Here is a 16576-nt window from a genome sequence, read left to right on the forward strand (position 1 = left end):
TACAATACATAATATGTATTATAAATATAAACATAGCGTTAAGGAATACACATACCTTCTTCATTTATTAGTTTTAATTGCAGAAATTTTCCTACTTTTTTTAAAACCGCAAAAGGTTTTTTATATATGAGCGTTTCGAAGGTTTTAATATATTTCAGAACTAAAAATACACTTACAACTATTTTCAACTAGGAAAACAAAAATTTCACTTTTTAAAACAATAGGAAATTGTTCAAATTTGGAAAATATTAATTTTTTAACTTTTATTGTGTATTATTGATTTTATATTTCATTTATTTCTATACAAAGAATTTTTACAGGAAAATCAAACAATGAGCTTCACACAAATGAAAATTTAATCCTTAAAAAAATTCATTCATTACTATATCTAAAAATTACTAAAATATTTCTTATATATAAGATTATAAATCTTATATTGTATCATTTTATTTTATAACAATCGTTGAACAGCCGACCCAATTTTGAGTCGACGACTACCAATGTTCAACTACTTTTCCTTATAATTTTGAACCCAATCCGGAAGAAAAGAGAACTCCTGGATCAAGGTATTGGAGGAAATTTGCCTTCGTGGAGAACTTTTTGATTTGATGGAACTGACTCGCATTCGCGTTACATGAAGAAGAAAACCACGAAAGCCTACCGCGGTTAACCTCACGGCAAAGGGACTCTAACCCATGATCCGTCTACCACTGAGGATATTTTACGTCAGCACTGTGGTGCGAGCCGCGGGGTGGATTTCGAATCACAGCCATCGCTGGGATTCGAACCAGGGTCACCTCATTAGGAGCCGAGCGTGAACCACCACGGCTGTTATATTGAATCATTCGAATTATTCACTGTTTTGCGTTTGGGATTTACAGTACCAAGCATGCTTGGGAGCTAAACACTGGGCCTAACCGGAAGATCTTCTCCTGACCACCTAACCGGAACATCTTCTCCTGCACCCCAGAGCTTAAGGTCAAGGAAACTGAGATGAGCACAGTAGGCCTTGGCCCTCTATGGGCTGTCACGCTACTGAGTTTAGTTTTTAGTTTAAAAGTATAGTTCGATACGAAAAAGAAAAAAGCCTTAATTTGACAATTATTTCTGATGATAACGATTACTGCAAAGTTGTTTGCACTAATCGCAAGTGCAAAGTTTTTTGCATAAAAAGAATTAAGGCTTTTCTTCAAAGGCTCAGCCGCCATATGAAATAAGACTTTTTACTTAATATTATTATTTAGCTAATTTTATTACTGTTGCTAGTTTGTAACACTCGTTTTATGACTTTTAGGGTAAGTTTAGTCCCTCGTTAGCCAACGCTCTCTGTGCTAATTATAAAAAGGGCGCGATTTAATAATTAATATGATGGAAAGCAACAACTGTGCAAAAATGAGGAGCCGACCATACTGCTGGCGTAAAATATTCTCAGTGGTAGAAGTGTTTCCAGTTTTAAACTAAAATTAATTTTTTATGTTTTAAATTATTTATTCAAAACCAAAACACATAATTACCCTAAAGTTTTGAGGCATATTTCATAAAAGTTCTACAAAGTATCTAAGTCTATTTCACTTAATCTAAAAAAGGACCCCTTTATTCCCCCCTTTTTTTTTAAAGATATTGTGCTGCCGAATAATACAATATCATAAAACGTCTTTCATTACAATAAAACATCAAGAAAACGAAAATCAAAAATTTAACTTAAAAATGCAAGCTGGTGCTGATAGAGGTCTTTTTTCAATTCTAGCATAAAGCCCAAACAATACAATGTTGGAGTAACTATTCAATTATTAAAAATTTAGATTACAAACGCTTTTAATTTTCAAAAAACTGTGACTTTTCTTCACATAGGTGTCGTTATCAGAAGCGATATGAAGAATGGCTAAAGATAGATTCAAACGTAACTTATTAATATTTGAAAAGTCATTATTATATCACATCATTTGGAATCCTAAAAGTATGCAGAAACTGAAAATTGTTCATTAATTTTAAGGCAGTTTTCCAAAGACTCTGTGGTTGCATGAATTAACGCTTTTTTGGGGAATCAAATGTTATTTTCATAACTACTGTGAGTTTGCAACAGTTATTTATGACTGCTAGGTCAAGTTAAGCCTGTCTGCTATTACCCTTTATGCTGATTCTGTTAACGGCACCAATGTGAGAAAAACCACAGCTGTTTGAAAATTAAAAAGCTTTTGTGATCTGACTTTTTAATATTCGATGTTGATATTTAATATTTGAATAGTTATATAATTGATACTGATATTTAATATTTGAATTTAATATTTATTTATCACTTGAAAAGTTACTCCAACGTTGTATTATTTGGGCTTATATAAGTATGCAGAAACTAAAAATTGTTCGTTTATTTTAAGACAGTTTTTTACTGACTATAATTGCATGAGCTAATGTTTTTTTGCGTATAATATATAATACTTTTATAACTGCTGTGATATTGCAACAGCGATATAGGACTGTTAGGTCAAGTTTAACCTTTAGCCGTTCTTCATGCTGATTCTGATGACGACATCAGTGTGAAGAAGAACCGTGATGGCTCAGGGGATAGAGCGTTTGCCTTCCAATGAGGCGAGCCGTGTTCAAATCCCAGTCGATACGAATTCCGCATCCGGCTTGCACCGACCACAGTGCTGACGTGAAATATCCTCAGTGGTAAACGGATCATGAGTTAGAGTCCCCTTGCCGTCAGGCTAACCGTGGGGGGGGGTTCTCCTGGTTTTCCTCTCCGTGTAACGTAAATGCGGGTTAGTTCCATCAAAAAGTCCTCCACGAGGGAAAATTTTTCCCAATACTCGATCCAGTAAACCCCTTGTCTTTTGGATTGGGTTCAAAATTATACGGCTAAGGAGTTGAACATTAGAAGTCGTAAACCCAAAAAATTGTGTCGGCTGTTCAACGACGGTTATAAAACATATTTGTCAAAAATAATGCTAAAAAATTGACACAACAGGAGACGCCAATTAATGATTTAAAACGTTATCAAAATTTGACGAAACCTTAACGAGGAAGAAATATATATCAAAACCTATTTTATTGCCGGAAGAAACTAAGAGAAGACAAATGGTAACTGTTAAAAGTGTCTTCGAGTTTCATCAAGCAAACAAACTGTTTTTGAGGTTTTTAAGCACTCCTTCCTCAATAATGATTCATCAGAATTTAATGAGATTTTGCTACTTCTATTTTTATTAAAATTAAATTTTCAATTCAATTATTATTAATCATTCAATTATTAAAATTGAAATAAAATTTTCAATTTATAATTTTTCATATCAATTAATTGCATTAATTATTTTCTTTTACAGAGCCTTCCGGATACAGGACCATATATACTTGTGAAGGAAGAACACTGAACATGGTTTGCGAAGAAGGACTCATACATTTGATCCGAGCAAACTATGGTCGTTTTAGTATAGGCATTTGCAATGAACATGGTAATCTAGAATGGAGGGTGAATTGTATGTCTCTTCATTCATTTCCAATTATGCTTGAGAGGTAAATTGGAGAAAAACTCTTGCACATTTGTCCATTGTTTCAATTTTTTTGTATACTGGGTGTTCCGCAAACACCGCCTCTAATACATATTTTTAACATCCTTCTCAAAAATATTCGCAAGTTTATATTAAGTTATTTAAGCGAGGAAAAAATCATAAACTTTATACAAACCTGACGAAGGAAAGTGGGATTAAAAGCATCTAAACCAATTTAATTGTCTTCAAGTGCCTCTCAATTTCCACCTCCTTCTACGGGTTTAATAGTTCTTAAGATTTGGATAATGTTTCTGTTTTTTCTCTCGCTGAAATATTAAGTTACTCTTTAATGTGTATATATATATATTTTTTTTTTTGAAAAGAATTCTAAAAATATGTGTTTAGAGTAGTGATTAAGAAACACCCTGTGTATATTAAAATTTCTGATAGCTATTCGTTTTCTTTTTCTAAAAATGTTTAATTACTGTTATGATAAATATTACTTAAAGATACAGAAATATATCACCACTTATAACTGAAAATGAACATTTATTAAAACAAGGCTCTATCTACAATAGTTAGTAAATAATGCATTTCGAATGAAATGCGAACACGGTAAATAAAACTGTATCGCCAATTTTATATCTACAAATATTATGAGCAAGCATTATGGCTTAACATTTATTAGATATGTCATTTTAAGTTTTTTTTGTCTTAAAAAAAAAAACTTATCTTACAGTAATTAATGGTTTAGATAAAAAGAAAAAAAAACAGTGATTCAATTGGGTTATTGAATCAAATGATTTGAAACAAGTGATTCGTATCTTGATTTAAACTGATGATTAGAATTATGAAATTAATAGTACCCATTTTTTCCACTGTACTAACTCAGTTTTAATGGATTTCTCACTAATTTAAAATGATATTGTAAGACTTTATTAAATATGAAATTTAGAAAGTAAAAAATAATTGTAATACATATGCAATGATATGAAGATTTTCTAAAGTTAACACTTTAAGTTTTTAAGAGCTAGCCTATTAGAATTTTTCAAACACTATAGCTACATTGACTTCTAAATTATAATTAGAGGTTTGAAAATTAAAGTTGAAACAATAAATGACTACACTTCTCTAAATTTTGTATGAAAAAAATATATTTAATTTACTTAATATTTAGGCATGATAACTTATAAGTTTCTAATTATTAGTTTAATTTTAGTTTCTTATTAGAAGTTTAAAGCTCATCGATAAAATTTAAAGGTTAAATTTCCGTAATTTATAATCTTCAAGTGCTGAATAGTTTCTGAAGTTACTTATTTAATCTAAACAATTAGTATAAACTAAATTAAGAAATTTAATTTGTAAAACAATTAATGAAAAAATGACATTTGTTTTTATTTAGACTAATAGATAGCTTACTGAACTGAATTTGCAGGTCTGTCTTCTTTTTTCTTTTTTCCTTGTTCTATGGCACTTGAAGATGAAATAGTGAGTTTCAGTTTTGCTATATCGTCATAAAACGATTAATATAAAGCAATTTTTTAAAAAAAATATTGAGAAAGACCAAAGTTTTCTTGAATTTTTTTACAACCAAAAATAAATTATCTCGGTAATAACTGAACTATAATCTAACTAACGCGAATTTTCTTTTCCTTTTTCCGAATTGCATGTCTTATTCCCTAGACTTTTTCTGAATTGGAAGAATATATTTCTAAATACCATGTTTAACTTCTTCTCTATATTCTACTCAAAAAAACTTTTTGCGAAAAGAATTGCAGAAAGAAGTTTTAAGTTTATAGCAACAGTTAAATGTCTCTTTAATAGTTCTTTAAACAATATCCATTAAGGGGATGAACCAGTTCCTCCCCCCCCCTCCTTAAACTTCTTAAAAGAAGTCTCCCTAAAATTTGTAAAACAGCTGTAGTTTTCTTATAAAGCAATATAGTATATATATGGTTTGAGTGTTATGCCTTTGAAAACTCGAAAAGACGATAAATCGAGACAACTGTTTTATTTTTCCTGATAATAAACAAAATCTGAAATTGTCAGGTATCATAAGTACATATTTGTAATGTTATGCAAATAGGAATGTTCATCATTGCACCGTGAATGCCAGGGACAAGGAAGCCGGACATTATAGAAACACCGCTCTTCATCATGTGCTTTCTGTGATCTGATTGGTGCTAATCGACCTAAACACACGTGCACTTTTTGTTTAGTTACCAAAGAAAACACATCAGTAGTCAGCTCACTATACAGGGTGTTTCGTAAAGACCATCCTTAACATGTGCATATTTTTAGAATCTTTATCAAAACCGAAAACAAAGTAACACATTAGGGGTCACAAATTAGTATATAACCGAGGAAAATAAAAGACGCTATCGAAACCTGGCTTATTACAGTGGAGATAGCAAATATAATTGGAGGCAAAAACTTGATGTTTTTAACAATCGTCCTTCAACTCTTTTTGTTTCTTTTCGCAATCAAACCTGTTTTGTTGTTTAATATACTTGTATCTCCTGTCATTTTATTATTTATATTTCTTTTGTTTTAGCCTTGGTAAAATATTAGTGTGCATGCTTTTTGTTTTTAATTTTTTGTAAAAATTCTAAAATATATATATTAAGGGCAGTTTTTACAGAACACCCTGTATACCCTTGCCATTTTTTAATGATAAATTTGTGAGCTGGCATTTATTTCACAGCCTTATCGTAATATTGAATTATAATGTTATTAATTTAACATTAAATGCATATTCATTTTTTCCCTTCAAACTTGAAGAATAAATGACGCAATGAGGAGTATTCCCCTTTCCATGTCAATTGATTGTACAGTGCGTCAAAAAAAACGCACCATTCTGAATAACTTTTGATCTAATGATCGGATCTACTTATTCTAGAACTCATTCTTAATGGTTTGAGGAGGTAACCTCAAATATGCTAATTAATCAGTGCAGACGTTAATTTGAGTTACGCAATCAGACGCAAAATCGTACTTTCTCTGAATAAACATACCTTTTTTTTCCAACGGATTCAGATTCCTAACCTCCTAAGTTTAAGGGGTAGCCGCAATCTGAGAAATACGGTCCCCGTTGTTAGGTCAGGGAAGCGATCGAAAGTTTGGACCCCTTAATGCTAATTTTACTATTTACTTTTTTCGCCATAGCTCAAAAACTTTTTATGCGAATTTTAAAAAAAGCACATAATTATAAAATTCGTTTATTAAAAGAAAATTCCATGCAAAAAATAAATTTTAGTAAATATTTATTATTTTATTAAATAATGGTCGGAAATATTTTGAATTGTAAGTCACACAATTTTTACGCCATTTTAAAGTAAATAATTTTGCATGGCAAAATACAAAATTTGAGCAAAATCGGTTGAATAGTTCCTGAGAAATCAAATTTTAAAAATTCGATTTCTCAGGACTCTTCGTTTCGTGTCTGATTTCGTAATTTAAAATATCATCTGCACATTTGAATTAGCATATTCGAAGTCGCCCCCTTAAACCATTAAGAATGAGTCCTAGAACGTGAAGCTCCGATCATAAAATCAAAAGTTATTCAAAATGGTCCGGGTTTTTTTTTTTTTTTTTTTTTTTTTTTTCTTGCGCATTGTACAACTGATGACATGAAACCCAGTCAGTCCCTACGAAATGTTAAATTTGCATTTTTGATTGACTTAAATAAAATTATAGTTATCGTCAGAGAACTTTTTATTTTGGATATAGTTCAAAATGCGTGTTTAAGAAAATGATGGTAGCTTGAAACACATTTGTAGAAATGGACATAGCTCAAAACAAGCTTGTTGGAAAAAAACATAGCTCGATACACACGTTTAAATAATTGACTCAGCTAAAAATGCGTATTTAAGGAAATGAGCATAGCTCAAAATTGGTTTTTAAGAAAATGGACGTAGCTCAAAATGTGCATTCGAAAAAGTAAAGCTTTAAATATATATTTCCTTAAATGTGCATTCATTTTTTTAAACGCACATTTCAAGCCATGTCCATTTTTTATTCTCTCATTTAGCTAATAACAAGCGTGTTGGAAAAGAAACAACTTGATCGCAAGTTGAAATAATTGACTTAGCTAAAAATGCGTATTTAAAGAAATGAGCATAGCTCAAAATTGGTTTTTAAGAAAATGGACGTAGCTCAAAATCCGCATTCGAAAAAGTAAAGCATTAAATATATATTTCCTTAAATGTGCATTCATTTTTTTAAACGCACATTTAAAGCCATGTCCATTTTTTAATCTCTCATTTAGCTAAAAACAAGCGTGTTGGAAAAGAAACAACTTGATACGCAAGTTAAAATAATTGACTTAGCTAAAAATGCGTATTTAAGGAAATGGGCATAGCTCAAAATTGGTTTTTAAGAAAATGGACATAGCTCAAAATGCGCATTCGAAAAAGTAAAGCAATAAATATATACATTTCCTTAAATGTGCATTCATTTTTTTAAACGCGCATTTCTAGCCATGTCTATTTTTTAATCTCTCATCTTGAGCTACGTCCTAAATTAAAAGTTCACTGATGATATTGTGGGAACGAGAAATAGCGTTCCTACATTTTTACGGAACCAAAGACAACATCAAAATAATCAGAAGGTAAAAATAAACACTTTTATTTTCCTGGAAAATGATAGAGTCACAAAAGCTACGTGACTAACTTAAAAACAAATTAAAATTCAAAATAGAGTATAACAGAGTAGTAGTGGTTTTGTGGTTTAACAGATGCATATATATACTGGAGAAAATGTGCGATGAATAATTACGACATTAGTATCCTGCAGTCAGTTGCAGTTAATTTCTGACAGCAAAAAGAATATCAGGATGAGAGGTCGCAAGTTCGGTATTCCGATCCGCCGGTCTGATCTAGGGAACTCTACAGTACTCCCCTTCCAGTCTGTAAGACGTTTTAGGCTTGGAATGGCAGGACAAATCGAACTTTCCTTCCAGACCCAGTAGTTACTTCTGGCTTTACCATAGGAGACTGATTGGTAGAGTCTGAAACTTCATCCGATAGAAAATAGGCAGGCTTTAATCTGTCGATCGAAACACTAGATTTCTGTCCATCCAGATCTAGAACAAAAACTTTGTTAGTTCGTGAAATTACTTTAAATGGGCCTTTATAGGGCTGTTCCAAGGGACGTCGGACACTGTCTATCCTGACAAAAACGTGGCTACAAGACTGCAGATCTTTACTGATGAAGATTGGACGTGTGGCACCACGAGTATTCAGAGGAACAGGGCGCAAGTCTCTCATTTTTTCACGAAGTTTCTGTAAAAAATCAGAATGAGATGTTACAGGTTTAGAAAAAGAGTTGCGAAAAAATTCACCTGGAAGGCGTATCGAACAACCATACACCATTTCAACTGGTGTACAATCAATATCTTCCTTTAAACTTGAGCGAATGCCCAACAAAACTGTTGGTAAAACTTCCATCCAGCGCTCAGTTAGGTGGCATTTAATTGCATTTTTCAGGCTTCTATGGAACCTTTCTATAGCTCCATTACACTTTGGATTATAAGCTACTGTCCTGGTTTTCTGTGTTCCCAAAAACTTAGTCAAGGAAGAAAAAAGTTCAGATTCAAACTGACGGCCTTGATCAGTTGTGACAGTCTCTGGAACGCCAAATCTGGCTATCCAACCAGCAAAGAATGTTTCTGCAACTGTGTCAGCTGTCTGATTCTGCATTGGAAATGCCTCAGGCCACCTAGAAAAACGGTCAATACATGTAAGTAGGTACCTGTAATCTCTTGACGGTGGTAGCGGACCCACGATGTCTATATGAACATGCGAAAATCTGGCACTAGGAAGTTCATATTCTCCTAGAGGGGATTTCGTGTGGCGTCCAACTTTAGATTTTTGGCATGAGAGGCAAGTCTTGCACCAAAGCTTTATGTCTTTGGTCATGGATTTCCATACGAATCTCTTCTTGATGAGGTCTAAAGTTACTCTTCCTCCGGGATGAGATAAACCATGAAAAATCTGAAAAATACTCCAACGAAAGTCTTTAGGAATGTATGGTCTTATATCACCAGTAGAAACATCACAAAAGATCATTTTTGAATTTGGGAGACTCATAGGTTTAAGTTCGAGACCGGAATTAGACTCAAGTAAAGAGTGAAGCTCCGTGTCATTAACCTGTGCCTCCGCAATCTCTTCAAAATTTATGTCACTTGAATTATTAAAACTAAAGGAAGAAATTCTCGAAAAAGTGTCAGCAACTATATTTTCACTACCGGGAATATGTCTTAAATCTGTAGTGTACTGACTAATGAACTCTAAATGTCGCATTTGTCTTGGAGAGCATTTCTCGCTTTTTTGTTGAAATGCGTAAATGAGAGGTTTGTGATCAGTGTACACTAGAAAATTTCGACCTTCAAGCATGTGCCGAAAATGTTTGATTGCTGAATAAATTGCAAGCAATTCCCTATCATAAGTGCTGTATTTTTGCTCTGCAGCATTAAGTTTGCGAGAATAAAAACTCAAAGGCTGTAATTCATTGTTTACTTTTTGTTGCAAAACTGCACCAATAGCAAAATCTGAAGAATCTACAGCAAGAGATAAATTTGCATTTGGTAAGGGATGTGCTAGCAAAACAGCATTTGCAATCGCATCTTTAACTGCCTCAAAAGCAGAAATTTCCCTGTCAGTCCAAATTAGAGGTGTTTTATCTTTTTTAGCTTTACCCTTAGTTAAATCGTGTAAACAAGATTGGATTTTTGCTGCATTTTTAAAAAATCTGTGATAGAAATTTACCATAGCTAAAAATCTGCGTAATTGTTCTACAAATTTAGGTAAAGGAAAGTCTCTTAAAACTTTTACTTTTTCAGGTATAGGCTGAATACCATCCTTTGAAACTAAATATCCCAAAAAATTAACTTCATTAACACCAAAAACGCATTTTTCTAAGTTAATTATTAAATTGAAATCGTTTAAACGTTTAAGAACTTTGTCTAAATCCGATTTATGCTTTTCTTCGGTTTCAGAGAAAATGAAAATATCATCCAAATATGCTATACAACAATCTATGTCTCTTAAAACATTATCAATAAAACGTTGAAATGTTTGTGCGGCATTTCTTAAACCGAAAGGCATAAATATGTATTCAAAAAGTCCAATTGGTGTGATAACTGCTGTTTTAGGTATATCGGAAGTTTCAACTCTTATTTGGTTATATGCTTTTACTAAATCTAATTTCGAAAATACAGTTTTTCCATTTAAATTATGCGAAAAATCCTGGATATGAGGTATCGGATATCTATCAGGAATAGTTTTGGCATTTAAACGACGAAAATCACCACATATTCGAAATTCTCCGTTTTTCTTTGGAACTAAATGTATCGGGCTTGCCCACGGGCTTTTAGATGGACGAACAATACCTTGCTTTATTAAATCGGCGAATTCCTTACGAACAATTTTTAATTTCTCAGGCGATAGACGTCTTGCTTTAGAAAAAACCGGGGGTCCAAATGTTTCAATGCAATGTGTCACACCGTAGTCTTGGTGCGGTGCATTTTGATTGAAACTTAAAATATTCGGATATTTGATCAACAAATCATGATAACGGTTCTCTGATGAGACCAAAGTTAATCCAAATGATGGTCCAGGACATGAAATGCCCTTAGAAAAAACTGTTGTCAAACTGTCAAGTAATCGACGATTTTTAACATCGACCAACAGTCCGAAACGTTCCAAAAAATCCGCACCAATAATAGGGCTTGACACATCAGCAATGATAAAATTGAAGTCAAACCTTCTACGCAAGCCAAGATCTAGTTCTAAACGCTTACTGCCGTATGTTGAGATTTTAGAACCGTTTGCAGCATACAAATTTAATTCCTGAATTTTGTTATTTTTTGTTAAATTTTTAGGAAAACAGCTAACTGCTGCGCCGCTGTCTACGAGAAATCTGAAACCAGATATTTTATCATAAACAAAAAGGCGACTGTGAGACTGGCTAACATCTGCCGTCGCTACATCAGACGAGCCGTTTAGTTTTCCGAAAATTGGCATGGTTGTATGCACTTGTATGCTTTATTACCAAAACGATTATGATCCCAACATAATTTACCGGTACGTAGATTGTCAGGGGTACGACTACGTGAATTTGAATGACTGTATCGACGATTGCGACTTCTATCACGATTGCGTTGTCTAGAGGATCTAGATAATCTCTCAACGTTAGCGCTAAGAATCGAAATTTCTTCACGCAAGGATTGAAGAGTTAAATTATCCTGAGAATTTTTAACTTCAGATACCGATTGGAAACAAGATATTTCGCATATCTTATCGGCAATTAAAGCTAGTTCATTAATTGGGTCTTTGCAAACAGACAAAATTTGCTGCACATGAACTGGCAAACGTTGTTGCCACAAAGTACGCAATATATCGTTGTTAAGCTTTTGGCAAGAGAGATTTTGCATCTCTAACAGAAGCTGTGACGGTCGTTTATCACTCAACTGCAAATCCTGCAGCAGCAATTTTAACTGAGCTGTTTCTGATTGAGAAAAGGTTTCGATTATTTTAGATTTTAAACTCTCATATGCATTTGATTTGGGAGGGTTACGAATTATATCTCTTATAGAAGATAAAGCCTTACTGTCCAAAGCGGAAACTACACAATGGTATTTAGTTTCATCGGTTATTATTCCTGCTATCACAAATTGAGATTCCAATTGGTGGAACCAAAGCTCAGGCTCTGCTTCCCAAAAAATAGGTGCTTTAAAAGCAACACGAGAAAGTTCTAAATTTTTAGTGTCCTTTTCCTCAAGAGACATTATAAATGTCTACAATTACTATACATAAAATTATTGAAAAGAGAAAAATAGTCTTTATGTCAATTATGCAAGACACACGTAAGAATTTATCAACTATTAAATTACCAGATTAGCCCTACATTTACTTAAGTTAAAATACTTTACTTAATCAAAAGAGGCTAACAGGAGAATGACCAACTTCAATCTCCACATAAGTCATCACAATCGGTCACGAAAGAAAACTAAAATCTCACTTACTTTAAAATTTGAAATATCCATGTAAGTTGTTTTAACACACCACTTTAGTAGATAGAATTATCCGATGACTGGAAACCACTGTATTCTATATGTTGTTATCTTTCTTCGGTCAACCGTAGTAATTCACCGGGTCACCATTATGTGGGAACGAGAAATAGCGTTCCTACATTTTTACGGAACCAAAGACAACATCAAAATAATCAGAAGGTAAAAATAAACACTTTTATTTTCCTGGAAAATGATAGAGTCACAAAAGCTACGTGACTAACTTAAAAACAAATTAAAATTCAAAATAGAGTATAACAGAGTAGTAGTGGTTTTGTGGTTTAACAGATGCATATATATACTGGAGAAAATGTGCGATGAATAATTACGACATTAGTATCCTGCAGTCAGTTGCAGTTAATTTCTGACAGCAAAAAGAATATCAGGATGAGAGGTCGCAAGTTCGGTATTCCGATCCGCCGGTCTGATCTAGGGAACTCTACAATATAATAGAAAAATATTACAGATAAACATTTTTTTATGACATTTTTTAATAGATATTGGATACTTTCGTATCACAGTATATCTGAAATCGGTTTCTGTCTCCAAGCAACAGTTTTTTGTTTTTTAATGACATTTTTAGTCTATTTTTTGCTGAATTGTATAAGTTAAAAAAACGTTATATAACTGGTGGTCACATAAATGTTTCGACAAACTTGTAGGGGAGTAAGGGCACATAACCAGGATTACAATTGCAAAGCAACCAACAACATATGTCGTCATATGTCGCTAGAGGCGTTTCCATATTATAAACTGTTTCTTCGTGTGCTGTGTCTCTATTATGAACTGTCTCCTTATTATGTCCTTATGTTACTGTGTCCTTATTATGAACTGTTTCTTCTGAACAGGTCATAATAAGGAAGCGCCCCTAGCTGCGTATGGTGACATTACCGGGCATGGGTTTCTATGCAATTTAAATTCCGATTATGTGCCTTAACTCCGCTAGAAGTTTGTCGCAACATTTAAGCGACCCTCTGTTATGCATAACATTTTTGAACTTTTACATTTCGACAAAAAAAATAGACTAAAAATATCATTAAAAAAATCTGTAGCTTTCGGAGCAAAACTAATTTCAGATTTGAAACACTTACACCCGAATTGGGCAAGGAAAAGTATTTATAAAAAGGCAACAAAAAATTTGTTCGTCAGTGTAGAAGATGTTTTCTTGCAATTCTGTAATTCTTTAAAATTATTAGGCTAAGCTATTTTTATTACAATTTTTCTTAAAATATTTGAATGAAATAAGAATGAGGCTGCAAATTACTAATATAGTTGTAGCAAATGTTAGAAAACTAACTTTTTAAACTAGAATTTTTGTAAACATGATGAATAGTAAGTCCAAAAAAAAAACATTTGCTTGTGTGAAAGTGTTTTTTGAAACAGTCTTATGAATACAAGATTTATTGACTTTCGCCTTATGTACAAAGAATACAAGAAATACTCTAGAGAAATAAAATGTATACATTTTAGAAAAACTCAGCAACGTGCATATGAAAATGTATTTTCCTATCCATGGTATGTTAATATTGCAGCGCACGCATATTCATATCAACTAACTTTGATTTTTCAGAGAAAAGCTTCTGAATTTTTGATGTCCTTTTCCTTTTCCTCAAATTTTATATGGAAATCTCTAGTTGGTTTATTTCTTTATTTACTCAATTCTGAAACGCGTAATAAAATTGAAATCTTCCGTCAAAAAAGTTTTAAAACTAGATGTCCACGAAATGAAAAAAATTTAAAAAAAATTTTTTTTAAAGAATTATATTTTGTTTAAATTCGATGCGTATTTGTTCTTAAAAGTACTTTTTTTTTTTACTCATTTTATGATTTTAGTTTGAAATATATTTCTAATGCCATTAATTTGACCTTTAATAATTAATTCTCGTAGATGAAGATCAATTTTTTCCTTAAGCTTTATACTATTTATTTTTCCATTTTTATTTATATATTTTATTGAGTTTTGACTATATAAATTATATAGTCAAAGCTATAACAAAGTTTTGACTATATTAATTATAGATAAAGCATTCTCGTGATAGATCGTGAATGCAATGTATTACGATAACGTTGGACTAAACGATAATTTATTTTTAAAATAATATAGTGAGCAGTAACAACAACGATAAATATCTTATCCGAGTGTTACGAAAATTATCAAAAACTATAATTATCGTTTACGAAACCGCGATTATTATTAACCATAGTAAATATCGAGCTCGATAATATCACGCGTATTATTGATAGCGATAATTATCAAACACGATATTATTAAAAGCGTTAATAAATTTCATTTGGGTAACAATTAATCCAGGTAAATTAATAAAGTACAGTTAAAATGTATAGTCGAATATCTGTATTTAATTACAATGTATAATGCGATATTAAAATTCTAATATATCCCAGTCCTAATTTTTGCTGACCACTTGGATCAGTCTGCGTAGGGACCGAGGGTGTGCCGTATTGGTTCTCGTTAAACTGTTCTACCGTAAAGTGCTCGACTTCGCGTGCAGGTCGTCGGGCTACCGAAACGGGGGTGCCATCCCCTCTGCAGAGGATCAAAATTGTGATGGCATGTCTGCGGATCATCCTCAGGGGTGTTTCCCAGACCGTCGCCAATAGCCCATATTGCAGTTACAATAAACGTAAATTAACTACAACGACAAGTCCTAATTTTTGCTAGCTTCAATTTACTTTTAATTAAAAAAAAAAAAAAAATTTCAGTTACATTTTCTGATTTTGTTCTAGTATTCAAAAAAAGTTAAATGCCATTCTATATTTTTATTCTTTAATTTTTCAATTTTTGTTTTAACTTTCTCCTGTTAACATACGATCATATGGCTACTAAAAACCATTTGTTTACCAGCAATATAGTTTAAATCCAATATAAATAATGTGTTTTCCATCCATACAAAAATGCAACGTAAAAGGCTATCCAAATCCAGCAATTTAAGAAAGATTGATGTAATTAACATCAAAGCCAGCAAGTTGAAATTAAAATTATTTCTAATAATCATCTTTTAACTCCTCACTTATTTCTTCCCCAATTAAAGCAGGTTTTGGTCATTTTAGGCAGTGATTTTTCAGATTTCGATGGCGTTTTTTTCCTCTCTTAAATATTAGTTTGTGACCCCCATTGTCTATACTTTTTTGTCTTCAATTTCAATAAGTGTTCTAAAAATATACATCAAGAGCGATCTTTACAAAACACCCTGTATGAGGGAATCTCATTCAAATGGGAAAACTTGCTAACATATTACAAAAAATATGAGGCTTGTAAGTTGTAAAATGTTTATATACCCATAGAGGTGTAGACTTCGAGTTGATGGAGTGTGTTATAGATGATGTTGCTGATGATATCTTTAGTCATATCATAGTTAACGAAATGAACGAGAAAATTTCATTCAGAAATGCGAAAACTTGCTGGCGATTTATAAAAAGGTATATCCGTTGTAAGTTGTAAGCCTTTAACGTTTATGCGGTTAAAACGTTATATATGCCTAGACTCTGAGTTGATTGTGATAAAGTTAATGATCCTTTAATCATATAATAGTTAACGTCATGAACAAGAAAATTTCATTTGGTTAAGTGTTGAACAACAAACGGGTAAGTCATAAAAACAATTTAAGGTAAGCTTATAGCTCTTAAATTCATTCTAAGAGAACCAAGGATGGGCAAAGGTAAGTTTAATTATTTTAATTCTAAGTTTGGTTAAAGTAGTTCCAATTCTCTAAAAAATGGAGTTTCTGATGAAGTATGAATTGGTAAAATGATTTTTTTATTCTAATCTCTGAATTAACTATTTTGTGTTGTTATTCTTGTGATCATTGTTTAGATAAGTTTGATAATTTTTTCTAGCCAAATAAAATCAAACTTGAATGTAAAATAAAAAATTTTCTTTAAAATGATATTTTAAATGATAAATTCTATGGTTTCATTGACATGAATCTTTAAATGGTTTTTAAAAAAAAATCTGTAAGCATGTAGGAATAAAAAGAAAATAGCAATTTTATGTCTTCATTGG

The 16576-nt window shown here is 32.2% G+C and overlaps 1 protein-coding gene across 4 annotated transcripts in view; it reads left to right on the forward strand.

The window, feature by feature from the left end:
- LOC107440894 (latrophilin Cirl) overlaps positions 1 to 16576 on the forward strand; it is a 175575-nt gene that overhangs the window by 117262 nt on the left and 41737 nt on the right. For 3 of the 4 annotated variants that reach the window (XM_071188379.2, XM_071188381.2, XM_071188380.2), the window contains one exon: positions 3321 to 3510. In XM_071188379.2, the coding sequence (XP_071044480.1) occupies positions 3321 to 3510 (190 nt within the window). Of the gene's footprint in view, positions 1 to 3320; positions 3511 to 16264; positions 16317 to 16576 lie in introns of those variants that run through there. The other variant, XM_071188382.2, reaches the window with a different exon arrangement.

This window comes from Parasteatoda tepidariorum, chromosome 12 (assembly GCF_982258835.1).
Source record: "Parasteatoda tepidariorum strain Cologne lab strain chromosome 12, Ptep-v5.0, whole genome shotgun sequence".
Taxonomy (NCBI): domain Eukaryota; kingdom Metazoa; phylum Arthropoda; class Arachnida; order Araneae; family Theridiidae; genus Parasteatoda; species Parasteatoda tepidariorum.